Source organism: Salvelinus namaycush, chromosome 8, assembly GCF_016432855.1.
Source record: "Salvelinus namaycush isolate Seneca chromosome 8, SaNama_1.0, whole genome shotgun sequence".
Lineage (NCBI taxonomy): Eukaryota > Metazoa > Chordata > Actinopteri > Salmoniformes > Salmonidae > Salvelinus > Salvelinus namaycush.
In genome coordinates this window covers 16,400,186-16,414,380 of record NC_052314.1, presented here as the reverse complement: position 1 = coordinate 16,414,380, position 14,195 = coordinate 16,400,186, and the positions used below count along the sequence as shown (strand labels likewise).

Sequence of the window (14,195 nt, the reverse complement as noted above, 5' to 3'; positions counted from 1 at the left end):
ATGGCCTCCGTCATTCTTAAATGGAAGAAGTTTGGAACCACCAAGACTCTTCCTAGAGCTGGCTGCCCAGCCAAACTGGGCAATTGGGGAAGAAGGGCCTTGGTCAGGGAGGTGACCAAGAACCTGATGGTCACTCTGACAGAGCTCCAGAGTTCTCTGTCGAGATGGGAGAACCTTCCAGAAGGACAACCATCTCTGCAGCACTCCACCAAATCAGGCCTTTATGGTAGACTAGCCAGACGGAAGCCACTCTTCAGTAAAAGGCACATGACAGCCCTCTTGGCGTTTGACAAAAGGCATCTAAAGACTCAAACCATGAGAAACAAGATTCTCTGGTGTGATGAAACCAAGATTGAACTTTTTGGCCTGAATGCCAAGCGTCACGTCTGGAGGAAACCTGGCACCATCTCTATGGTGTAGTATGGTGGTGGTAGCATCATGCTGTGGGGATGTTTTTCAGCAACTGGGAGACGAGTCCGGATCGAAAGCTGAACGCAGCAAAGTGTATAGCAATCCTTGATTGAAATCCTGCTCCAGAGCGCTCAGGACCTCCGACTGGGAGAGAAGGTTCACCTTCCAACAGGACAATGACCCTAAGCACACAGCCAAGACAACGTAGGAGTGGCTTCGGGGCAAGTCTCTGAATGTCCTCGAGTGGCCCAGCTAGAGCCTCAACTTGAACCTGTTCTAACGTCTCTCGAGAGACCTGAAAACAGCTGTGCAGCAACGCTCCCCATCTCACCTGACATGGCTTGAGAGGATCTGCAGACAAGAATGGGAGAAACTCCCCAAATATAGGTGTGCCAAGCTTGTAGCGTCTTACCCTAGAAAAATCGATGCTGTAATCGTTGCCAAAGATGCTTCAAAGTACTTAGTAAAGGGTCTGAATACTCAAGTAAATGTGATATTTCAGTTGTATTTTTAATAAATTAGCAACATTTCTAAACCTTTTTTTTGGTGTGTAGAGATGACAATTTTAGAATAAGGCTGTAGCACAATGTGGAGAAAGACAAGGGGTCTGAATACTTTACGAAGGCACTGTATATAGGGGCAGTACCCAGTGACCTCACTTCCTGAAATAGGTGGTGAATGTAACATGGGTTCACAATATTAACATTCAATGTATCAAAATATATTATCATAAACCCTTGACTTTTTCCATGTTTTGTTACGTTACAGCCTTTTTCTAAAATGGATTCATATTTTTTCCCCTCCAATCTACACACAATACCCCATAATGATAATGCGAAAACAGGTTTTTTGATTTTTTTGCAAATGTATAAATTAAACTACCGTATTTACGTTAGTATGCTATGAGACTTGAAATTGAGCTCCGGTGCATTGGGGTGGCAGGTAGCCTTGTGGTTAGTGTTGGGCCAGTAGACAAAAGGTTGCTAGATCGAATCCCCAAGCTGACAAGGTAAACATCTGTCATTCTGTCCCTGAACAAGGCAGTTAACCCACTGTTCCTAGGCCGTCATTGTAAGTAAGAATTTGTTCTGAACTGACTTGCCTAGTTAAATATAAAAATTCTGTTTCCATTGATCATCCTTGATGTTTCTACAACTTGATTTGGAGTCCACCTGTGGTAAATTCAATTGAGTAAACAAGATTTGGAAAGGCACACCTGTCTATATAAGGTCCCACAGTTGACAGTGCATGTCAGAGCAAAAACCAAGCAACAACATAATTCAACCTTGACATTATGGGGTGTAGGCCAGTGGCGTCAAATCTCCATTTAATTCTGTCTGTAAGACAAAATGTGGAATAAGTCAAGGGGTGTGAATACTTTCTGAAGGCACTGTATTCATTGGTTATTTTATTACTAGGCTATTCATAGCAGTGTTTGCCCGTTTTGTGAAATGCTTTGCTTCCCTTGTGGCTAAATATACTTTATTTCATGACATGCTCTCTGGTCCTGTAATCTCAGACCTGATGTTATTGTAAGCGTTATTGTAAGCGTGGAGGTATTGGGCAGGAAAAGCAGAGCCCTGTAACTGTAGCCTGCTGTTGTGCCAGAGCCAGTCCAGCTGAGTGTAGCTAGGCCTGGCTTTCTACCACCTTCCCTTCTTCCTTCCCGCCGAGGCCCTCCCAGGAGGTCCCTCGTTGCAGCAGGGAGCAGAAAGTAGGTCACTGGGTTATCTTAGGTTGCTGGCAACCAGACTGACTGAAATACTGCAGTTCCTCCCATGCTGCAATGGCAGTAGGTACAGCAGTGGCCTGACAACCCAGCTAACTAAGTTACTGAGCTTTAAATGCACTCATTCTCCCAGACCACAGCCATTTTAGAGAATGTCAGCTTGATAAGTGATACACTCAGTGGTCTCTTGAATTGTTATGCTGGCAGTCATAGTGAATGAGTCACACTAACTACTGTGGTGTGCACTGTGTGGATTATTAAGTCATTGAGTGCTGCTGGCCTTATATGAGCCAGTTGTCTGAACTCGTGTTGGTAGCTGTTAGCACATCTGTGTACATTCTTTGTCTCCTATTTGGATTCTGACTACTGACTAGGGCTGTTGTGGTGACTATTACCGCCACACCGGCGGTCACAGGTCATGAAGGCAGTCAACAAATATGATCTTAGCAACTGTTCAAGCAAGAATCATATCATTGTTAAGCGTATGAGAACCAAAAAAGTAATTTTGTTTGGAAGTAATAAAAACGTAAATCTAGGCTATGTTGAATGGCAGCAGTAAGAAAGCCATCTGCAGCCAAGAGTCGTGTGTGACGTCAGTGTGTCATGTACTGGAAAAGGGTCTATACAAACCCACTATCTTTTCTCCCCTTTTTGTTTACTTTATCTCCAGGATAAACACCATGATGCTGCTCATGAAATCATTGAGACCATTCGGTAAGTAACTACCATCTTTCTATCTCAAAAGCATGGTGCAGTGAGTGACTGCACTTCTTGACTGAGTTAGGCTAGGTCTTTGTAAACTAAACCCTGTATTGATCATTGTTCTCAGTTGGGTGTGTGAGGAGATCCCAGACCTTAAGCTGGCCATGGAGAACTATGTCCTCATCGACTACGACACCAAGAGGTGAGCTGAGCGTCAGACTATGAAGAACAAGGACTGTGATGCTGATCTTAAGCACAGTCTACCAGAGCACCCGTAGTCACAGTCCAATACCATAGTAACATCCAGAGTATGAACAGAATGGACTTGCACTCCACTTTCTTTACATGTAAATGTTCTTCCCAGGGGGGTAATGCAGACGCTAATGACATGGATGCTCATTTAGGAATATTTTGGTTTGGTGTGGCAGCAGCCCAAGAGATGAGTCTCGTAGAGTGGAGGCAAACTGATATGCAATTAGCATTCTTGTATCCACGGTCCTGGCCAAACTAACATCAGCACAAAAAGTCATGGGCTGCTAGCTTCCTTGTCCGTGTCTTGTCATAAGATGTTGATAGATGTCATCCCCACCCATGTTATTTCTTTTTCTGTGTGTTACAGTTTTGAGAGTATGCAAAGACTTTGTGACAAATACAACAGAGCCATCGACAGCATCCACCAGCTGGTGAGTTGGAATGTCCACAGTTTAGTCGAAAGCTTATTTCTGAACACGTTATGTTAAAACGCTGAAATGTTACATTTAATGATTTTTCTTGTTGCCGTTTGTCACCGTAGAGAAAACCTAGCCCCCTTGTGCACAGCGACATGTTTATAACCTAGCTATGTAATATAGTCATACTGAACTCCCTGTCCTGTGTGTCACAGTGGAAAGGCACCACCCCGCCCCTGAAGCTGAACAAGCGACCGTCCAACGGGCTGCTCAGGCATATCCTGCAGCAGGTGTACAACCACTCGGTCACGGACCCAGAGAAGCTCAACAACTATGAGCCATTCTCCCCCGAGGTGTACGGTGAGACTTCCTTTGACCTGGTGGCCCAGATCATCAACGAGATGGAAATGATGGAGGACGACACCTTCGTAGACCTCGGCAGCGGTCAGTGTTTACCTCAATGTTTAGTTCCTAATGAGATAATCAGTCTTAATGTGACTCGCAGCCCGGTGCATTATTTGCCATCTTAATCATCTGTAATTGCAGGAGTGGGACAAGTGGTGCTGCAGGTTGCTGCAGCAACAAACTGTAAACACTACTTTGGTGTGGAGAAGGCAGACATTCCAGCCACTTATGCGGAGGTAAGTTCCTAACATCCCACAACAAGCTTGATGGTTTTTGTAATCTATTCCAGATGGTTATCATAAGTAATCTGTGTGCTTTTTCTTTCAGTCCATGGACAAAGAATTTAAGAGGTGGATGAAGTGGTATGGGAAGAAACATGGGGACTACTCGGTAAGATTCTGAGTTGATCTGACAGAAGTGTCATTCGGAAATACACATGGTTTCGGATTGCAGACGTGCAACTTATTTTCCTGTTTATTTTCAAGCTGGAGAGGGGTGATTTCCTGTCTGAGGTGTGGAAGGAAAGGATAGCCAACACAAGGTACAGTACCTCTATATAATCTGGAGGCTTCCACACCCACTGAGATGTCACTGTGTATTTACACACGTCTGAACACAAGGGAAACGTCTGCACAGCTTTAACTCTAAATCGTTTTCTCCTCTTCTCCCTTCTCTTCTCTTCCCCGTTTGTCTAGTAGTGTTATTTTTGTGAACAACTTTGCTTTTGGTCCAGAGGTTGATCACCAGCTGAAGGAGCGCTTTGCTAACATGAAGGAAGGTATGTAGTAAATGGCCCTTTCGTTACCCTGTGTCAAGCCCACCCTGCCATATTGTTACAGCGAATTAAGAACCTTGGATCATTTCAATAGGTTATTGATTCAACTGCTTTCATTAGTGATAACAAGAGAGAGGGTAACATGCAGGTAGCTAATGTCAGCTGTGTCAATACCACACACTTGACCTCTGAACCCTCAGTCATTTGACCTCTCCTCCACATACCCCTTGTGTTTTCAAAGCTAGACATGAAAGCATGATCTATGCTGCCATTGATTATTTATTGCAGCCACATACACAGATCAATCTGGGACTCATTATAGATGAGTGTTTGTATTGTTTAGTTTTAAGCTGTCATTCTCAAATAGCCTTTTGTGAAGTGCCTTCATGGGAAGATCATGTTTTTTCTCTTTTAGGTGGGAAAATTGTATCCTCAAAACCTTTTGCACCTCTAAATTTTAGAATCAACAGTCGAAACTTGAGTGGTAGGTTTTCATCATGTGCATATCATTCTTATGGATCTCAAAGATTCTAGTGTGTTTTCATGAACTAAATAGATTGCCTTTCTGCTCTTTGTTTCTCCTTTTCAGACATTGGCACAATAATGAGAGTCGTGGAGTTGTCTCCGTTGAGGGGTTCAGTGTCCTGGACGGGAAAGCCAGTTTCCTACTACCTTCATACGATAGACCGCACCATAGTGAGTCAAGCTTTCCCCTCTTGTACTCTCATCCCCTCCGTCCCAATACACTCACAATGTTGCAATGGCAGTTGCTCTACAGTGCCACCATTTTACTCATGCGCCTAAATATGTTGCTGTACGACCTAGAATTTTTATTTGGGAGCACCCGTGCGCCTACAAAAAAAAAAAAGGATTCTAGCTTTATTACCTCCAATATTTTTTCATTGTGCTCCTACATTTCTATGTGCGCCTACATGTTCCAACTTAGGTGCACATGTGCTCCTTGTAAAAAAAGGTCTGTTTATAGTAGGGCAACTTTGAATTGAATGAGAGCTCTCAATCAGTTCATGTATATAAAATACCAATGCGTACGGTAGCAGTACTCAGAACATGTTTAGTCGGACATATCCCTGCAGGAAACAACTGCATCTGCTGGTATAGCCCTGCAGTGGACAGAGGAGAGGTGATACTGAGACAGGTGATGGCGCAACCAACATTACTACTAGCCTACATGTTGTACCATGAGTGTTTTCAACTTGTTTAGAAACATTAAAAACAGGACTTACTTGCTTACTTTTGCACTCAGTTAGCCTGACTGCAAGCAGGAAATCTTCACTTTTCTGCCTGTTGGTCGTGGCGGCATATTGTGCCAATAGAACCTAGAACAGGCCACTCCAACCCTGTTCCTGGAGAGCTATCGTCCTGTAGGGTTTCTTGCCAATCCTAAAGTAGCGCACCTGATTCTAATAATTATACTGAACAAAAATATAAACACAATGTAAAGTGTTGGTTTTATGAGCTGAGATAATGTCTACATTTTTCCATATTCACAAAAAGCTTAATTATAAAATTGTCCATGAATTTGTTTACATCCCTGTTAGTAAACATTATGCCTTTGCCAAGATAATCCATCCACCTGACAGGTGTGGCATATCAAATAGCTGACACAGGTGTAGCTTGTGCTGGGGGACTATAAAAGGCCACTCTAAAATGTGCAGTTGTCACAACACAATGCCACAGATGTCTCAAGTTTTGAGGGAGCGTGCAATTGACATGCTGACTGCAGGAATGTCCACCAGAGCTGTTGCCAGAGAATTTAATGTTCATGTCTCTGCCATAAGCCGCTTCCAATGTCGTTTTAGATAATTTGGCAGTAGGTCCAACTAGCCTCACAACCACAGACCACGTTTAACCACGCCAGCCCAGGACCTCCACATCCGGCTTCTTCACCTGCGGGATCGTCTTACATGCTGACTGAACCGGGGCACGCGAATGTTGATTTCTGTCCATCCACACCAGACGCGATCAGGAAACGCAGGTTGAAATATCAAAATGAACGCTGATCCAACTCATTTGCGGACAGGTTGAAACGCATCAAACATTCATTCTAATTTGTCCTGGGATATAAACATTGGATTATTTTACCTGAAATGCACAAGGTCCTCTACTATAATTAATCCACAGATAAAAGGGTAAACCTAGTTAGTTTCTAGTAATCTTTCCATTCATCTGTGGACTTTATATGGCAGTTGGCAACCAACTAAGGTGCATTACCACCACCAACTGGGCCGGAGTGTGGACCTCACTTCATCTTTCAATCATCCACGTGGGTATATGCTCCTAAAAACCAATGAGTAGATGGGAGAGGTGTGACTTGCAGCACATCAATCATAAAAATTATACCAAGTTCAGTGAGCAGTTTGGATTGAATAACGTGTACATTTTATTTTGCAACTTGCACGTAACAAGAGCGGTGTGGTCTGCATGTTAGACCAGCCCCATGGACAGCTGATGAAACATAGTATTTTTGTCTGTAATAAAGCCCTTTTTGCGGGGAAAACTTCTGGTTGGCTGGGCCTATGGCTGTCCAGTGGCTGGGCCCCTGCCCATTCATGTGAAATCCATAAATTAGGGCCTAATGAATTTTTAAAAATTGACTGATTTGCTTTATATGAACTGTAACTCGGTAAAATCGTTGCATGTTATGTTTTATTTTTGTTCAGTATTGCTGGTTGATAAGATGAATCAGGTTAGTAAGACAACCTACAGGACGGTAAGCTCTCCAGGAACAGGGTTGGAGAATCCTGACCTAGAAATGTTTAGTTATGTTTTGTCTTGATACTGGTCTGTACCGGTTTGTACCATCTCAGTGCAAGTGAAACAACTGGCTAAGTCTTTAATCCTTAAATCTATTTACGCATCCGTCAGTTTTAAGATAGAGATATCTGTTTTTTTGCATGGGCTGCGTCTCAATCCACCATCTGCCTATGTCGGCCTTCCGCATCTGCGGTGGAAGGTGGCCGAGCTACAGCGGTGTTTGTCAGACCATGAGACATCCTGAAAATCGATCTTCTCACAAACGTCTGTAGCGTCCGAACGGTTTGGCCTACAAACTAATATGACCACTCTATGGAAAGATGACTCTTTTGCTCTACGGGACTCGTCTGAAGGTAACCCATACAAACAAATAGAAGTATGGAGGTAGTTTTGTGAACAAAAATAAGGGGTTTAATGTGTCCAGAAAACAAATATTTCCTGAGCTTTCTTATGTCCTAGAAATAGGACAGACAATTCAAAAACGTATTCCTAATGATTTATTTTGATATTTATGAAGGAGTTATTCATTGCATTTCTGTGGGCTGTAGTAGTAGTAGACAATTTATTTTTAACATTTAATTAAATTATGGAATAGTTAAAAATAAATTATAACTAGGTGCCCTAAAATTCACAATCAAATAGCTAAATGAGCCAACGGCTTAGACTTAGTGGTTAATGTATCCATTCACTGGAGGCAGTGGAAACGGTAAGGTCATCGCTGTATTGTTTCTGTAGCTCCTCACTAACTCTCATGCACGTGTTGGAGGGCTTATGGACAGTGTCAAACAAGGTCACTGCGCTTAGATAGCAGAGGCCACTCTCCCCTATGTCCTTGTGCAATACTTGATACCTTCTTTTTCCTTTTCAGCTTGAAAACTATTTTCATAGTCTCAAAAATCCTAAACTCAGGGTAAGCTAAACATTTTTTGTTCCTTTTGCACTATTTTATATTGTCATTACTCTGTGGGCAATCTTGGTCACCTCCAGCTTGTCTTTACAATTGCTCCTAGTTCGTGCCCTGCTGAACGATTCACATTGTAAACAACACAGATGTTCCTATGTGTTTTTAGGAGGAGCAAGAAGCAGCTAGGCGTCGTCAAGAAAAGAATAGTAAAAGCAACAGCGCCACGCCAACCAAGGCAAAGGAGCACAAGGCAAGTGACTTAGCTGACTTTATAGTCTTTTCACATCTCTATGCTAAGTTCTTACGCTTTTCCCTATGATATGAGATCACTTCTAGCAGCTCTAGGTCAGCTTTTTCTCTCTCATGCTGGTCCCTTCCCTGTATGTCTCTCAGGATTCCTGTGAGGAGGTTGAGCGACCAGGCCTGTTGGCAGTCGTGAAGGCGCCACCCAAACCGCGGCGCGCCAAACTCCTCAACAAGGGCCGCAAGCTGAGTGCTCGGAAGCGCGGGCGTCCCAAGAAGGCTGCTGTGGCCGCAGCTGAGCGAAAGAGCAAGAGCAGCCAGAGTGCCCTGGATCTGCTGCATGCCAAGACCCTCTCAGCAGCACCCCCTCAGGGTGAGCCACCTGCTGACAGTTTTACTCAGGGCTGTGTCCATATACCCTTGTGCATTTGTGTTATTCAGCCCTTTACTCATTGTGTTCCATGTTTGTTTAGCTGACTTTGTGTTTCTACAGATGCATACAGGTCACCTCAAAGTCCCTTCTACCAGCTACCTCCCAAAGTTCAGCACTATGCGTCTGGCCAACTTCTGCTGGGCCCCAGTCCTCCTGGTCTACAACAGCTTCTAGGTGAGCACCGCTACCCTGACCCCACCCTTAGTTATCACATCCATCAGTCAGTCAGAGCCAGCAGTCCTGATAAGCCATCGCTCTCTCCTCACACAGACAACATTAAAGTCCAGTACCTCCAGTTCATGGCCTACATGAAGACACCTCAGTACCGCAACAACCTGCAGCAAGTCCTGGAGCAGGAAAAGGTAAATGGAATGTCCAAATCACTCACTCCATCTTGTGAACTCTGACAATCACTCTAATGGTAGCGCCACCTTTAAAAAAAAAAGTAATAGATTACTCACTCCCTCAGACTCACACCGCAACTCTCGGCCCTCTATCAGTCATGTTGGATGAGACTCCTTCTGGGAATGTTGCCTCTGATTTAGCCTCAACCTGTAAACCTTCCTCTCTCATGTTTCTCCTTCCGTCTCCCTCTCTCCTCCAGCTCAAACACAGAGGGCTTTCTGGGCAGGCGGAGCATCTGCAGACTGCTTGTCAGACCCACAAAGAGAAAATCAAAGGGCTCTTCCACCACAAACTGGATGAGGTAGGCAGACAGTGGTGACTGTCTAATGAGACAAGCTGATATTGAGTCGCAAATAGTGGTTGAGTACTCGATCCCTGAAAGTGGTACCCTGTCTGTTCCACTCAGCTGGGAGTGAAGGCCCTCACCATGGAGGACCTATTGGAGGCCCAGAAGGAGATCTCGGCCCACAACCGTCAACTGAAGGAGCAGACCAAGCATCTGGAGAGGGACATGGCCGAGCTGAGGGATCACAGCCTGCTCCTGGTGAGACCTCTCTGCCTTTTTGTAATTTAGGAGACGCTCTTATCCAGAGCGACTTATACTGTACTCCTGGCTGCCTTCTCTCTGGCCGCTTTCACATTGGATTTCATCTGCATGCTTGACACTGTCGGACAGTTGGACCAGAGGCATGTAACTAACTGGTAGTGTCTGTGTTTGTCTCAGTTGAAGTCTCGGTGTGAGGAGCTGAAGCTGGACTGGAGCTCTCTGTGTCTTGAGAGCCTGCTGAAGGAGAAGCAGGCCCTGCGTAGACAGATCTCAGAGAAACAGCGCCACTGCCTCGAGCTGCAGGTACACCTCACCTGTATCCAGGACTCTAAAGTGTGGCCATGTTGGTCGCTTATGCTCCTTAAAATTTTACTGTGCGTCCTGGAATTTTTTATTTGTGAGCACATGTGCATCTAGGAAAAAAAATCTCCCAGATAATTGTAGTGATTAGGCTTTTCTGTACTGTTGCGAAGTGTTTTAAAGAAAAAAAAGCCCCAGCACAGATTCGTTAGTGTTGTGATTGCACCATGTGCAATGCGAGATGTTAATGCGAGTGTAGCGAAATGCTTGTGCTTCTAGTTCCGACAATGCAGTAATAACCAATGAGTTATCTAACCTAACAATTCCACAACTACTACCTTATACACAGAAGTGTAAAGGGATAAAGAATATGTACATAAAGATATATGAATGAGTGATGGTACAGAACGGCATAGGCAAGATGCAGTAGATGGTATCGAGTACAGTATATACATATGAGATGAGTAATGTAGGGTATGTAAACATAAAAGTGCACAGTTTAAAGTGGCTAGTGATACATGTATTACAAAAAGATGGCAAGATGCAGTAGATGATAGAGTACAGTATATACATTATGTTAAGTGGCATTGTTTAAAGTGGCTAGTGATACATTTTTGATCAATTTCCATCAATTTCCATTATTAAAGTGAGCTGGAGTTGAGTCAGTATGTTGGCAGCAGCCACTCGATGTTAGTGGTGGCTGTTTAACAGTCTGATGGCCTTGAGATAGAAGCTGTTTTTCAGTCTCTCGGTCCCTGCTTTGATACACCTGTACTGACCTCGCCTTCTGGATGATAGTGGGGTGAACAGACAGTGGCTCGGGTGGTTGTTGTCCTTGATGATCTTTATGGCCTTCCTGTGACATCGGGTGGTGTAGGTGTCCTGGAGGGCAGGTAGTTTGCCCCCAGTGATGCGTTGTGCAGACCTCACTACCCTCTGGAGAGCCTTACGGTTGTGGGCGGAGCAGTTGCCGTACCAGGCGGTGATACAGCCCGACAGGATGCTCTCGATTGTGCATCTGTAGAAGTTTGTGGGTGCTTTTGGTGACAAGCCAAATTTCTTCAGCCTCCTGAGGTTGAAGAGGCGCTGCTGCGCCTTCTTCACAACGCTGTCTGTGTGGGTGGACCAATTCAGTTTGTCCGTGATGTGTACGCAGAGGAACTTAAAACTTACTACCCTCTCCACTACTGTCCCGTCGATGTGGATAGGGGGGTGCTCCCTCTGCTGTTTCCTGAAGTCCACGATCATCTCCTTTGTTTTGTTGAGTGTGAGGTTATTTTCCTGACACCACACTCCTCCCTGTAGGCCGTCTCGTCGTTGTTGGTAATCAAGCCTACCACTGTAGTGTTGTCCGGAAACTTGATGATTGTGTTGGAGGCGTGCATGGCCACGCAGTCGTGGGTGAACAGGGAGTACAGGAGAGGGCTCAGAACGCACCCTTGTGGGGCCCCAGTGTTGAGGATCAGCGGGGTGGAGATGTTACCTACCCTCACCACCTGGGGGTGTCCCGTCAGGAAGTCCAGTACCCAGTTGCACAGGGCGGGGTCGAGACCCAGGGTCTGGAGCTTGATGATGAGTTTGGAGGGTACAATGGTGTTAAATGCTGAGCTGTAGTCGACGAACAGCATTCTCACATAGGTATTCCTCTTGTCCAGATGGGTTAGGGCAGTGTGCAGTGTGGTTGCGATTGCGTCGTCTGTGGATCTATTGGGGCAGTAAGCAAGTTGGAGTGGGTCTAGGGTGTCCGGTAGGGTGGAGGTGATATGGTCCTTGACTAGTCTCTCAAAGGCCTTCATGATGACGGAAGTGAGTGCTATGGGGCGGTAGTCATTTAGCTCAGTTACCTTAGCTTTCTTGGGAACAGGAACAATGGTGGCCCCTTGAAGCATGTGGGAACAGCAGACTGGGATAAGGATTGATTGAATATGTCCGTAAACACACCAGCCAGCTGGTCTGCGCATGCTCTGAGGACGTGGCTGGGGATACCGTCTGGGCCTGCAGCCTTGCGAGGGTTAACATGTTTAAATGTTTTACTCACGTCGGCTGCAGTGAAGGAGAGTCCGCAGGTTTTGGTAGCGGGCCGTGTCAGTGGCACTGTATTGTCCTCAAAGCGAGCAAAGAAGTTATTTAGTCGGTCTGGGAGCAAGACATCCTGGTCTGCGACGGGGCTGCTTTTCTTTTTGTAATCCGTGATTGACTGTAGACCCTGCCACATACCTCTTGTGTCTGAGCCGTTGAATTGCAACTCTACTTTGTCTCTATACTGAAGCTTGTTTGATTGCCTTGTGGAGGGAATAGCTACACTGTAATAGCTACACTGTATTCGGTCATGTTTCCGGTCACCTTGCCCTGGTTAAAAGCAGTGGTTCGAGCTTTCAGTTTCGCGCGAATGCTGTCATCAATCCACGGTTTCTGGTTTGGGAATGTTTTATTAGTTGCTGTGGGTACGACATCGCCGATGCACTTTCTAATGAACATTACTAGGCTACATAGAAAACAAATTGTTGCTAGGCAGTTCAAAAGATTCAATTGCTTAAGTGTATCATAAGACATGAACAGAATGCGTCAGTGATTCGTATTTCCTGCAACTTTCTGAAGAGGCAACGCACAGGAATGCCCGTCTGTGTGCGGTTTGAGTATTTCTACCACTTTGTGTTGCGACGTTAATGGTAGATTTAAATGCTTTCTCAAAAACCTCAATTAAATGTTAAGTACAATGTAGCTTGTGCCTACCCGGCAGCAAGACATCATGATTATTTGCATCCATTTGTTTTGCAAACCCTACAGACGTGAGCTACAGAAACACTGATAACCAAACAATAGTCTGTTGCTATAGAGGGGCATGGTGCGCACTTAAATTAAAGGTTAACTACACTCAACAACAAGTGGTCAGCTGATGTGGTTTAAGCATTGTTGTGGACATGGAACATGCTTTTTAGTTTTGATTAAAAAAGTTTTTTTGTTTTTTGAGGGCACAACCTGACAACTTACATAACCTAATCAACAAATTACTTGGTTATTTCAATGAGTTATTTGTATCAACATTTTTGCTTTTTATAATAAGCAGATGTATTTACAGGGTTACCTTTTAGTTTGTAGGGCACAACATGTGCTTCAGAAGTAGCTCACATTCATATAGGCCAGCTATAGGCTATATCTCAATCTATTTAAAGAATTGTATTTTCTGGTGCTCCAACTTTTTTTTAAATTTTATTTTATATAACCCTGCCTGAATCCCCTCTTTCCTCCCCTGCCTGTTTCTACTGACATACTCAGAAATAATTGAAGGAATCCGTCAACTGTTATTGTGAAGCATTGGCATGTTCTCATAAAGCTATGTTCCTCTCCTTACCTTATGCAATGGCTCCCCCTGTTGTTGGTTCTCAGATCATCATCGTGGAACTGGAGAAGAGTCAGAGGCAACAGGAGCTGCTCCAGCTCAAGTCCTACAGTCCCTGTGAGGGCTCCCTCTACCACAAGGGCCTCCCCGGCCTGGAGGCCCTCCCTCGTCCTCCCCTGGACCACCACACCCCCAAACTCAGCCTGGCTGCGGCCGGCCTCAACAGTCTTAGCCCCGAGCTGTCCATCAACAGCATCGCCTCGCCCTGCTTCCACAGGGATGGTGGGGGGATCAAGGGAGAGCTGCTCTCCCGCTACCTGCCCATCTCGCCCGACCACGAGATTGTACCCCCCACCCCGGATGCCCGGCACAGGCAGCTGGGTCACCCCCTCCCCGACTACACCCGCTACTCCCCAGCTAAGATCGCCCTGCGCAGACACCTGAACCAGGACTCTAGTATGGCACACTTCAGAGGCCTGGGCTTCACTGGTCTCAGGTTAGTCAGGTTTAAAATCTACAACCACTGTAGGGACTCTGCTAATAGGTTTGTTACATGTT

General features: G+C 45.1%; 1 protein-coding gene across 2 annotated transcripts in view; it reads left to right on the top strand.

The window, feature by feature from the left end:
- Positions 1-14,195, top strand: part of LOC120052441 (histone-lysine N-methyltransferase, H3 lysine-79 specific-like) — a 39,378-nt gene that overhangs the window by 14,324 nt on the left and 10,859 nt on the right. Inside the window, exons 2-20 of one of the 2 annotated variants that reach the window (XM_038999349.1) lie at positions 2,811-2,854; positions 2,970-3,044; positions 3,462-3,525; positions 3,726-3,954; positions 4,057-4,151; positions 4,243-4,305; positions 4,401-4,456; positions 4,611-4,693; positions 5,106-5,174; positions 5,280-5,386; positions 8,334-8,375; positions 8,536-8,619; positions 8,763-8,985; positions 9,106-9,219; positions 9,316-9,407; positions 9,650-9,751; positions 9,857-9,994; positions 10,175-10,300; positions 13,685-14,133. In XM_038999349.1, the coding sequence (XP_038855277.1) occupies positions 2,811-2,854; positions 2,970-3,044; positions 3,462-3,525; positions 3,726-3,954; positions 4,057-4,151; positions 4,243-4,305; positions 4,401-4,456; positions 4,611-4,693; positions 5,106-5,174; positions 5,280-5,386; positions 8,334-8,375; positions 8,536-8,619; positions 8,763-8,985; positions 9,106-9,219; positions 9,316-9,407; positions 9,650-9,751; positions 9,857-9,994; positions 10,175-10,300; positions 13,685-14,133 (2,255 nt within the window). Of the gene's footprint in view, positions 1-2,810; positions 2,855-2,969; positions 3,045-3,461; positions 3,526-3,725; positions 3,955-4,056; positions 4,152-4,242; positions 4,306-4,400; positions 4,457-4,610; positions 4,694-5,105; positions 5,175-5,279; positions 5,387-7,779; positions 7,819-8,333; positions 8,376-8,535; positions 8,620-8,762; positions 8,986-9,105; positions 9,220-9,315; positions 9,408-9,649; positions 9,752-9,856; positions 9,995-10,174; positions 10,301-13,684; positions 14,134-14,195 lie in introns of those variants that run through there. The other variant, XM_038999350.1, reaches the window with a different exon arrangement.